General features: G+C 36.6%; 1 protein-coding gene across 1 annotated transcript in view; it reads left to right on the top strand.

Moving 5' to 3' along the window:
• The window catches only part of PPP2R2A (protein phosphatase 2 regulatory subunit Balpha), a 45,420-nt gene that overhangs the window by 28,815 nt on the left and 4,258 nt on the right, over positions 1-12,347 (top strand). The window contains exons 3-8 of the mRNA XM_062596691.1: positions 3,658-3,755; positions 8,929-9,094; positions 9,725-9,837; positions 10,204-10,381; positions 11,344-11,508; positions 12,058-12,227. Coding sequence (XP_062452675.1) covers positions 3,658-3,755; positions 8,929-9,094; positions 9,725-9,837; positions 10,204-10,381; positions 11,344-11,508; positions 12,058-12,227 — 890 coding nt within the window. The remainder of the gene's footprint in view (positions 1-3,657; positions 3,756-8,928; positions 9,095-9,724; positions 9,838-10,203; positions 10,382-11,343; positions 11,509-12,057; positions 12,228-12,347) is intronic.

Here is a 12,347-nt window from a genome sequence, read left to right as displayed (position 1 = left end):
TTAACAGATAATGCTGATCTAACCATATCCTGTGAGGGGTATGGTTATCAGATAAGGTTTTGATGGTTGCTTATCTCCAACACTGGTGCTTGAAAGGGAGGGCATTGAAATAAACTCTGCAGTAAATACCAGAATGTCTGGTATTTCTTAAAGCCACTGGCATTAGTGACAATAGAGCACCTATTATCTGCTCCTTGCTCAGATATTCCTCCCTCATGCTGTTTGCTTATGAAAGGTATCATTTACAAGCTCCTGGGCAGTGAGAGCGGCCCTCTGTGCTTGCAAGACTCCCACCTAGAGACTGTAGCAAAAAATAGCATGCACAAAAGGGAGGAGGCAGAGAGAAGGCAGTGCATTCTATAGATGCTCTTTTGCCCGTTGCAGCACAGAAGGACTAAAATCACCCTACGTGTAATTATCACTGGGATTCTAGTTACTATTTGAAAGAAAAGGCTTCCATTCATTTTATTTGGCAACAAGAGTGTTAATACAGATGAAAATACACAAGCGAATCAGTGCACTGCGGAAGATGAAATGCTTCCCCTGTCAATTCTCAAACACTATTAAATCCGCCCAGTTGAACACCAGTGCCTTGATGTCTGTCTCTTTCTTTGACCAAGGTATGGGAATACAATATTCTTAACGGTGAGTTATTGGATTTAAAATGTTTGATTGCTTTGCTTTCTAGTACTGCTTTTGTATAAAATATGCATCTTGGCCATATTTTGAGATTAGTTAGTAAGAAAACATTTTTCTGCCTATTTTTTTGCACATTTATTTTGTCCTTGGATAAGGAGCTGTTAAGGCTTACAGTATAGAAGGCACGCTAGGATCTATAGATGCATCTTTAGTTTAAAAATGAAATACTAATTTTCTGTTGTGATTGTTAATAAGGAATATATTTTTTTAATTTAAAGTCAGTCCAAGTACTTGAAATTATCCTCTAGATAATTGATGAGGCACTGAAGAGTTTAAGTCTCTGCCACTACTAACTGGGCATGCTGTTTTTATCATGGAGGTGTGGGGATGTTAGTGCTGAAAGTTCATTCACTGATGGAGCCTCATGCAGCTAAGGTACAAAAACAGGAGCTGCATCAACTTACAGATCACTGATACCAAGCTTTGGGCATATGTGCAAGTCACTGAAGTATTAGAGAAAAAAAAAGAAAAAAAGAAAAAAAAAAAAAAAGTGAGAGAGAGAACTTAAATTGGAAGGCCTACTTCGGGCTGAACGAAATCCAGTGTTTAAGGAGGGATTTTTTTTGGAAGTTTAAAATATAAATGTAAAAGCAAGATTGTCTAGAACTGTTGCAGAAAAGTTGGCAAGTGGTTAGCTTTCTGCTATATAAGAGATTTCTGTAACTTAAATACAGAATGTATTAAATCAGCAGACTTCAGAAAACTGACTTTTTATCCCTTCATGTAAAATTTATTTGCTGCTGTGAATTCCGATAATTAGGCTTCAAGTCTAAGACTTTTTACCTTGTAAAACTTTGAGTGACTTTCATAAGTAAGTACTAGGAGGAATTTATCCATCTATTCTGTGTTTAGATTTTTATGGCTGATTATTCTACTTTGCTGTCCCCCCCCCCCCCCCCCGACACATGCACACTGCTTAGATCTGCTGATAAATTGCCATGTTATCTCCATTCTAAGGCTGGCTTAGCTTGCAGTGTTACATTTTTGAACATGTTTTTAAAATAGTTATTTTTCTGTAAACTTCTTACTATGGAAAGATGATTTATCTTGTTTTTCTTAAATTACTTGATAACACTCTCAAGGCCTCCTTCTGTCATAGGATTACAACACAGCTTGCATTGTATGGAACAGCCAAAATTAGACTGTTTGGTTTGCACTTTTCCTATGTTTTGAATTTGATTACTTTTATGTTGTCTCTATATTACATTCACCTGTGAAAGGGACACACTGAATGCCATATCTTCATCTAAATGGTCTGCATTTTAAATCTTACAGATATGGGAGAGAGATCATTTCATCTTCACAAATATGTGAATGCATGTATGAAGCAACAGTAATTTTCCAGGGGGAAAAGGAATGTGTATTTAAGTGCACTTGGAGTTTGGGATTTTTCATACATTATCTGGACACTGGTATAATTACATACAAGCTTACATGATACTTATCTACTTCACACTATGTTCTTCGAGAAATTTCAGCCTGTTGGTGTTTCTGCAGTTCTGTAGGGTTGACTGTGATAGGATAAACTCGTCTTTGTCCTCTGTTCTGTGGCGATCTAGGCGATCTGTTTTCTGTATTAGAAAACAGAACTAAGCTCTATATATCTATTCATGCCAAGAATCTGACTCTGCATCTTTTGCCTCTGAGGATTTTGCAGCAGAGTTTGGCCTGCTTGTCTAGGTTGTCTTTGCATTGTGCAGTGTTGAGACAGACGTTTGTGCTTGTAGCTGCTGTGTAATGCAGTTACTGGAAAAGAACAGCTTGTTGATGTCCTTGAAGGCCACCGCCCATGTTTGGGACAACCCAAGAATGATGTAAACCTCACTATTTAAATAAGAGGAAAACTTAGTTATATTACTTCAAAATGAAATAACTCTACTGCTATCTATAATAAGATGCTTTCCTGATACGCTGCAGAGTAGTACTTGTTTAAGTTCAGACAGTATCTTTTGTCTAGTAGTAGTTTTCAGTTTGTAGAGCAAGTACTGGATTTTTTTTTTTTTTTTTGAACTCTAAAAAACAAGAGAATGAAGAAACCATCCAACATAAGACTTAGATATATTGCTTATCTGCATTAGTCTGCAAATGAAGGCAAAATAGCCTGGACTTGCATGTGTAAAAATCTTAGGTACTTTCTTCTCCTGAAAATTATATTTCTTTTTTTTTTAAGAGATGCTCTTGTAAGAGCAATTGCAATTTGATGAAGCTAGTGCTCAAAGAATGTTCTTTTCCTGATTTGAATATCTGAAAGCATGAGGTATATGTTTGAAAACATAAATTAGTGTGCTTGAGCTCAACGTCATTTGTCCTTTCATCTCGCAAAATTCATTTTTGCTGTATAAACAGATCAATTTGCTATTAGAGATGACTGATTTTTGTATGTATATTCACATTTAGCATAAACAGTCACATAAAAACATTTGTAGTAATATAACCTTCCTCATCCAGAAAAATGATACTGAGAGCTTTTTTGGAGTTGGTCTGAACTTAAAATCCTAATTTTTTGTAGCTGTTTCTGTTCTACCTCCTTGCATTCTTTAGACACTGATGTCTGAACATCTCCACCCTAGTAAGTTTTGCCTAGGTTCTCAAATGTGTAAGAGCTGTTAAAGGGAGGGTAGGGAGAGAGGGCACACAACACCCTTGGAATCAGATGGGTAATAAGCATGTGTCCGGTTCCTCTGTCAGGAAAGAACAGAGAAAACCAAGGTACAATACCTGTGTGTACACAAACCCTACAAAGTATTCAGTGAACATACTGAACTTGTAAATCTTTCTGGTGCTGCAAACTGATAATTGTTTTTCTTTCTTATTTTTCACATGTATGTCATTTAAAAATGTCCTGTTTGTGTCTTTTAAGTACTTTAAGGCAACTTAAGTATTAATTTTCTTTTGATTTAATCATTTAGTATTTAGAAGGAGAATTAACTTATGGGGTTTATCCTTTTTCCTGTGCAGCGGATATAATTTCTACAGTAGAATTTAACCATTCTGGAGAATTACTAGCAACAGGAGACAAAGGAGGTAGAGTTGTCATCTTTCAACAGGAGCAGGAGGTAAGTGCTAACTATTTAAAGTGTATTAAATATTTTCCTTGTTCGCATTCATTTTCTTTTCAAAGATGATGATTTTGTAACAGATTTAACAAAAATTTTATGCCTGTGTAATAAGTGATTAAAATTCTATAATTATTGAAATTTTGGTGACATTGTTAGAAATGACTTCAATTGTAAGATGCCAGCCTTTATAGTCTAGACATTGCTTAAAGTGAAAATAAAAATGGGCAGCGTGATGGGACACCTGAAGACCTCAGGGAAGCTGTAAGTGGTTATTTAATGACACTTGGTGGTGATTATTATTTCAGATTTTTCTGTAGTTAGGAGAATTGGCTATGAGTATGTAAATATGCCCTAAGATGTCCTTTTCCATTCTGAGATAAAACAGGTAAAATAGTTTAAGCTCTGTAAACATTGATTCCCTTAAAGGATCTAAGGTTTTTCTGCTAGTTAAAATGTATCACATGAAAGTCTTGAGGGTCTGTTCAGGGGAGCTGTCTCTAAAAACTATAGAATTGCATCGTTCATGCTGTTCTGAGGAGGAGCTGGAGGTTTTTCTTTGCATCAGCACTCCTTGTGCTCACATTTGAAGTTAACGTTCAAACTACCTACTATTAACTGCTTTGTCTTTTATACAAAGAGTATTTGTTTGTAGTATTATTTAGTACATAATTCTAAATACAGCAGTGAGAAACATTGAAGGAAAGTAATTTTCAGCATAGAGGAGTCAAAACTAGTGAGCATCAGTGCCTTCAAAAATCTGCCCCTCTTCTACCCCTTCCCTGAAAGTATGTTTGTGAAATGGGTCTGCATCCCTTTGTAGTGAATATAAATGGTATGAATTGATGTATTTAACTTACACTGTAAATATACTAACTGATTACAGCTTTTGTCCCCCATGAGACCTGCATTTCTGTGATGCATCCTGTCTCTGTGTCAGGTACAGAATTCTTCCATCTCTTGTTCTAGAAAGTAAACTTGTTTCTCTGCACATTTGCTTACCTAGCTTTCATGTTTACACGTATGTTTACACAAGCAGTGCACTCTCCTTAAAACTAAATGACTGTTCAGACTTCAGAGGATAAAACAGGTCACTGTCTATTGTATCTTTAGAGGACTTAAATACTGGAAGCTGTTGTGTTAATGTAATAATATATATAATATTATATACCAAGTATATCCCATAAAATAGCGATCTACATTAGTATTTGTATGTAAGTGATAGCAAGGCTTGTTATTAATCTAAATGACAACCACAGCAATTTGTAGTTTCTTTTTTATTATGAGAAGTTACTAAATATTTTGTTGTTTTTATTTTTGTGGGACACTTTGAGATGCAAGCTTGAAGCTATATTTTGTAATTCTTTGTAAGATATTTTATGCAGTGAGTGGTTTAGCTAATACTAAAATAAGAAATAAAAGCTACTGAGAATTGAATCCATTTATTATTATCTGTATGTGAACCAAAGATAAAATTTCAGGAAGAATTTAAAGAAGTTCTGAAGTCCATTTTAAGTTTTCTTTGTTAGTTTCAGAGCATTTCAAGACATTGCGGTGCCAAAAGGAAGTAGGAGCACAGCTTCCAAATATGATGAAAACTATTGTAATCTTCTGAATCATTTGAGAATTTCTTAAAACCTTCCCTACTACAGCAAGTTAGTTGGGTTATAATACTAAGAACATCTTTTCATTTTATAGTTTTGTTTACTGGAGAATTTTACAGATGACAATCTTCCTGATACCAGTGAAGGGTCTCTACTCCCACTTTAAAGGTGGGAAAGCTGAGATGGAGTGGTGGATTTAACTAAGGCTGTATTTAGAAGTTGACTTGATCAGGATTTATTTTAGAGGGAGGGTAAAAAAGCAGTTTTGTCATTTCGTTGCCTAGAAGAGCCATGCTGTGTTACTTCTTTCATCAATGTTTTATTTAGTCCAGATTCTAAAAATCCTAAACCACAAGAGTTCCACAATTTCTCAGGAAGCGTTCCTTGTTACACTCTTACTGCTTATGTAGCAGCAGCAACTTGTCTTTGCACATAAATCATTTTGGTCCCTTGGTGCCATCTAGTGGGGTTTGCCCAACTGACTAGCTTCCCACAAAGTTTCTTTGGCTAGGCTTTGAGATTAACATAATATGCAGGTATCCTTACTACTATCTTCCTATAGTTTAAACTCAGGCACAAACTTTTGCTTTCTTAAATTCTAGGCTTTAGCTTACCTCCTTTAAGGGTCCTTTAAAGAATCATGTACTTCTTAATTTAGCTAAAGTTTAAACAGCTAACTGCATCTTCAAGTGGGTTGTCTTATAATAACTGACTCCTTAAAATTTTGATGCATAACCCATGGGTCTTATGCCCTCTTGATATGGGAATATGAGGTCTAGTAAGGACCATCCAGGTCCTCAGTTTGTCTCACATAATTGGTTTTGGCATAAATTGACCTCCTTAGTGTTTAGGGAATGAACAAATAGGAACTATATTCCCGAACTCATTAGTAGGTGGTTATGCCATTGGCACAACTATCTACAGCAAGTTTTATGTATAAGATAATCTACAAGGCAAATTTTTTAAGTATTTTAGGTGGATTCATGTACCACCTTCCATCATGTTGCATTCCAAAGTGCTTTGCAAACTCTATATATAGGAAGAAAAACACTAAAACGTAATTGCTCTCTATACAAGCTTGTGTAACTTTACTCACTACTTAAAATACTGCCATCTTTGGGCTGGAATGTGGCAGCTGTGCTGCAACATAAAGCAAGTAACATTACGTAAGACTAAGGCAGGAAATGAATACTGTATCTAATTGAAACTGAAGGAGGAATTTGCATATGCAACCTGTAATTACTAACCTGGAATTTAATTTAAGGTATTTTTTTGGGCCAACACCTCTTCTTGTGGTGGTGGTGTGGGGGGGTTAACCATAGGATGATCCAATGGCTGAAATCCTGCTTTTCATCCCAAAGGTGGATTTCATATATTATTGTACTGTCTAGGCCTGTACAGTTTTACTAGAATACACAAGAAATTTATTTAAATAATTATAGTGAGTGCTGAGTTGAAGGAAAGAACACTGAATCATGAGCAGCATTTCCTAAAGCACAATAGATTTACTTTGGAAGTCTCCTATTCAATATAGTGACCTTGCTTAACTTGTTAGGTCTTACTGAAACTCAGAACAAAGTTCCTTCCGTTTTCTAGGGTGGGAAAGCTGGTATAATTGATAGGTGTGGTACAATATTTTAGTGCCAAATTTTATTTCTAAGGCATTTTTTTTCCTTTCCCCTTCCCCTCCCCCAAAACTTACTGTAAAATTTATGAATTCCTGCCAGCTATTAATGTAAGGGTGTGAAGCAAGGGAATATGGTGTGATGCAGGGAATGTGACAAATATGGGCTAGCAAGAATCGTATCAAGTAGTATGTTTTAGTGAGGTGTTACAGGATGAAATGAATGGATGGACATGAGACAGACAGAAGGAACAAGGTATCTCATCAAGATTGTATCACAAGAAAGGCATCTGATGGTGCAGCCTCTTGAAATGCATGGGACAGGATCATGATTTCATGTCAACTTGTTGGTCATCAGGACTCCCAGGTCCTTCTCTGCAGAGCTACTTTCCAACAGGTCAGCCCCCAACCTGTACTGGCACATGCAATTATTCCTCCCTAGGTGCAGGACTCTGCACTTGCCCTTGTTGAACCTCTTGAGCTTCTTCTCTGCCCAACTCTCCAGCCTGTCCAGATCTCTCTGTATGGCAGCACAGCCTTCTGATGCATGAGCTGTTTCTCCTAGCTGGATATCATCAGCTGAGGAGGCACTCTGCCCCTTCGTCCAGGTCACTGATGAGTAAGTTGAACAAGACTGGACCCACTAGTGACCCCCTGGGGAACTCTACTAGCTACAGGCCTCCAGCTAGACACTGTGCTGCTGATCACAACCCTCTGAGCTGCCTTTCAGCCAGTTCTCAATCCACCTCACTGTCTACTCATCTAACTCGCACTTCCTGAGCTTACCTATGAGGATATTACGGGAGACAGTGTTGAAAACCTTGCTGAAGTCAAGGTAGACATCATCCACTGCTCTCCCTTCATCTACCCAGCCAGTCCTTCCATGACAGAAGGCTCTCAGATTGGTTAAGCAGGATTTCCCCTCGGTGAATCCATGCTGACTACTCCTGATCACCTTCTTTTCCTCCACATGCTTAGAGATGACATTCAGGATGAGCCGTTCCATCACCTTTCCAGGGATGGAGGTGAGGCTGACTGGCCTGTTCTTCCATCCTTAGGCTAATTGCAGGTATGACTTCTAATGTCAAAGATGTATTGAGCTGAGGTGTTTTTTTTTTTTTTTTTTTCCCTCCCCCTGCCCTCATTTGCAGAATATCAAGAGGAAGAAAGAAGGCTACGTAAAAACAGATTAGAGGTTTTCAGGGATTGAGGAGTTTAAAACTAGAATTGTGGACTGCTTGTATAAATTTAGTGGTTACATGTGGGATTCCCATGGTGTGCCTAGCAACCTAGGCTTACCCACAGTGTAGGTTTGCCTTATGTGTGGGTACATTTCTTCTGTAGAGTATCTCTCCAAGGAAACAAAGATGTGAGGATGTGCAATTAAAGATGAGAATAATACAGATTTTTGGGTTTTTAAACAACAAAAAAAAAAAAAAAAAAAAAAAAAACCCACAGAACAAAAACCCCTTACTAAAAAAGTTATGCTTAGAATATTTAGGTGAAAAGTTAGTTTGTAACTTCAGCTACTTTGATTTAATACAAGAAGGGAAAGTGTACTTGCTGTAGATGTGTGTGATAATTGCTCACATGGCTGAGCGGAGTTTCTGGAAATTCTAGGAATCAAGAGCTGCCACAGTAACTATTTCTTCTTTGGTGCTTTCTTAACCAAAATAGTAGAAATTCTAATCAAATTCAAAAGAGATGATTCTTATTCTCTGTTCTGCAGGCTTTTAAAATAAAGCAAGTTGTAAACCAAAGGATACTTGTGGTAAATCTGGCATAGACAATAATAAAATTCAGAAGTCTTAACATACTTTTATTCTAATTAGCCACCTGCCTATGTACATGCTGTGTAAATACCTAGTTCTATCCTCTGCCTGCAGCCCTTCCAAAGCATTCTGTGTACTGCATGTATATCTTGATTGTTTAATTCTCTTTTTAGAACAAAACCCAGTCTCACAGTAGGGGAGAATACAATGTTTACAGTACCTTTCAAAGCCATGAACCAGAGTTTGACTACTTGAAAAGTTTAGAAATTGAAGAGAAGATCAACAAAATTAGGTGGTTACCCCAGAAAAATGCTGCTCAGTTTCTATTGTCTACTAACGGTAAGTTATGATTTAACCATATCTGAATGTGCAAAATTTAGTGTTAACTAGGTTCATTATTAGAGTTTGTCTAATCCTCCCCCGTTCCAAAGGACTTGGTAACAAGTTGTTTCTAAATGCAAATATCTAAGGATCTGACTACAGTCACGTTGTTTAAATATGGTGTTATTCCTTCTAAGATACAGATACTGCTTTGTGCTGCAGGAGTTTTGTATGTTAGTGATGTCTTGATTTGGTTGCTTTTAGCAAAGGAATGTATCTGAACTGTCATTCAGTATCTTCATATGTGTATAACTGCATCTGTGAGAGCTTTTAATAGTCATTTGTAATAATCCTGATTCTAACTGAAACTTGCTATAGCAGTGGTTTTTAGAAAGAACAACTGTGGAGGAGGTCTCTTTAAAGCATTTTATCTTGTCCTGTTTTCTCTTTGTAATTTTGAGGTGAAGCAACATTTCTGTCCAAATGAAGTTAATATTTCAAAGTACTAGTTTTTTAGTTTTGTTTTGTTGGTACAAGTAGATGGTCTTGTCTTGTTTGAAGGCTACACATCAAAGAATATCAGTTGTGAAGACTAACAATGTTTTTGTTAGAGCTTTGATTTGAACCTATGTGGCTATTTCATTTCAGATAAAACAATTAAGTTATGGAAGATCAGTGAAAGGGACAAAAGACCAGAAGGCTATAATTTAAAGGAAGAAGATGGACGGTATAGGGATCCTACTACAGTTACAACACTACGGGTGAGTAGTTCATTTTGTGTGAATTAGCCATCACTGCTCCCATTTGAGGCCAGGTGAGTGAGCATTTTGTTGTGAGAAAATAAGCTGGGCATGCTCAAGTGATTTTTCTTTTTCTTTTTTTTTTTTTTTTTCTAAAGATACACAGGTTACCCTGTAGCAGGGTATAACCCAGACAAGTTTCCCACTAAGCTAGGTGGTCAACCTCACGTTTTCTGTGATATAACCCAGAACTTCAGCTGGCAGGCATTTGAATTGATTTTGAGATCTCTTCATCAGCTTAGTGTATTGTATGACTGATTCCGTGAATGCGCATGTGTTTGTAGCACATTCGCATCTCAAAATTTCACATTGCTTTGTATTTTGCAGGTGCCAGTATTCAGGCCCATGGACCTCATGGTTGAAGCTAGTCCACGAAGAATATTTGCCAATGCTCACACGTACCACATCAATTCCATCTCCATTAATAGTGATTATGAAACATACTTATCTGCAGATGATTTGCGGATTAATCTGTGGCACCTAGAAATTACAGACAGAAGTTTTAGTATCTTTTTGGCGTTGTTTTATATGATGGGAACATTTGGTCACAAAATCCCTGCTGGATTTTTTTTTTTCTTTCGTGAAGAGTTTTTTGTATAGCATGTTTCTCTATTTCCTGGTTATTTCTCAGTAGCAGTTCTAATGACTTCTGGAATGGGAGATCAGCATGATTCCTTTGGGCAATATAAGCAGAATTGGTTATTTGAATGTTGAGGAAAACATGTTGTTTCACAGCATGGATTTTTTAAGGTGGAAAAAGGTTTAAGTTTTCACATTAGACGAGCAATTTTGGAAGGCAACATTACAGTAAACTGTCTTGAGAAAATGATTTTGACTTTCAATAGGAAATAAGTCTGACAGATAAGTGTAAGGGAGGGCACTGCTTCTGAACTTAGTATCTGTAACACTTGAATTCCTTTTTACATTCTAACTCTAATCTCCTCCCCTCTCATCTCTGCCCCCTAGAATGTTGTTGGCTGTAGGATTACAGGAATGTTATTCAAGCTCATTATTGGGAACAAAGATCCTGAGAAGAAATCATACGTGCATTCTTTATAATGCAGTAATAAAATCAGAATTTAAGCAAAATAAGAATCTACCTGGCAATATTTGTGTGACATATTAGTATAGAATTACTTAGTGCTAAAGTATAACAAAATACTTATCTTGCTTATTAAAAGCAAGCTTTGGCTGTTGTAAGAAACAACTTCAAATTGATAAGGAATGCAATGTTAAGAGTTTTGCATTCTAGACAAACTGTGGGACTTCAGTTTCTATCCAGTTTGTGTTTGGGCCACACAATCTTTGACGTAGAGATGTTGTTTTGTTTCCAAATTTCAAACTTCTTTTAAAATTCTGTTTGGCTATTTCAGATATTTTGGTGATTTGGAGAAGCATTTTGGAATACATTTATACTGAAAAATATGTTGTGAAAACTGGAGAAAATTTCTTAACAAAATGCTGTAGATATTGTAGATATTAAGCCTGCCAACATGGAAGAGCTGACAGAGGTGATAACTGCTGCAGAGTTCCACCCAAATAGCTGTAACACATTTGTATACAGCAGCAGTAAAGGAACAATTCGTCTCTGTGACATGAGAGCATCAGCACTCTGTGACAGACATTCAAAATGTGAGTTCTGCCCTCCAGTGTTTATTCTTTTGTGGAATTCGATATTTTGCTGTTAGATGAAATTAAGTAACGCATAAAGCGCATGCTAAAATGTTAAACAGAGAATGGTATGTATGTTACAGTTCTTTATTACATTAAATAGCTCTACAACCTAGCTAAGAAGTTAGATTCATGTTTTTCCACAGTAAGAGTAAAAATTAAGCCAGTAAGCCATCTAAATGAGTCTGCCTAGACAACAGAACTGGGAATGGCTTTGTGCAGACTTTAGCTGGTAAAATCCTAATTTAGTTTGCCTGATGGAGTCTTACATATATGAATGAAGCCTCAAAATACTTCGTTTATTTAGAAGCTGATGTGGTTTACTGTTAAAATGTTTCAAAGTGTGACAATTGTATCAAGTCTTTCACATTGAGAGTTATTGTATATAGTGTAGGAAGGCTAGCCCTCCATGGCAAATTTATTGTAAATGTTTCCACTTTATTTAGGTGTGTCTTGTATTGGAAGAGACTTGAACATACCTCTTCACATCCCTATCTTATTTCTATATAGTGTTTGAAGAACCAGAAGATCCTAGCAACAGATCATTCTTCTCTGAAATCATCTCCTCCATATCTGATGTCAAATTTAGCCATAGTGGTCGATATATGATGACTAGAGATTACCTATCAGTGAAGATCTGGGATTTAAATATGGAAAACAGACCTGTGGAAACATACCAGGTATTCAGTGAAAATGTTAAAATGTTTTAGAACTTTTGAAGAAGCTGAGTCTTGCTAATAATCTTGATCTAGCAATTCAGTCTTTGTCTATAGACCACTGTGTCCAGGAGAAGCATCAGT

The sequence above is a fragment of the Rhea pennata genome, chromosome 28 (assembly GCF_028389875.1).
Source record: "Rhea pennata isolate bPtePen1 chromosome 28, bPtePen1.pri, whole genome shotgun sequence".
NCBI classification, from domain to species: domain Eukaryota; kingdom Metazoa; phylum Chordata; class Aves; order Rheiformes; family Rheidae; genus Rhea; species Rhea pennata.
The sequence above is the reverse complement of the archived record's forward strand: the minus strand, read 5'-3'. Positions and strand labels throughout refer to the sequence as shown.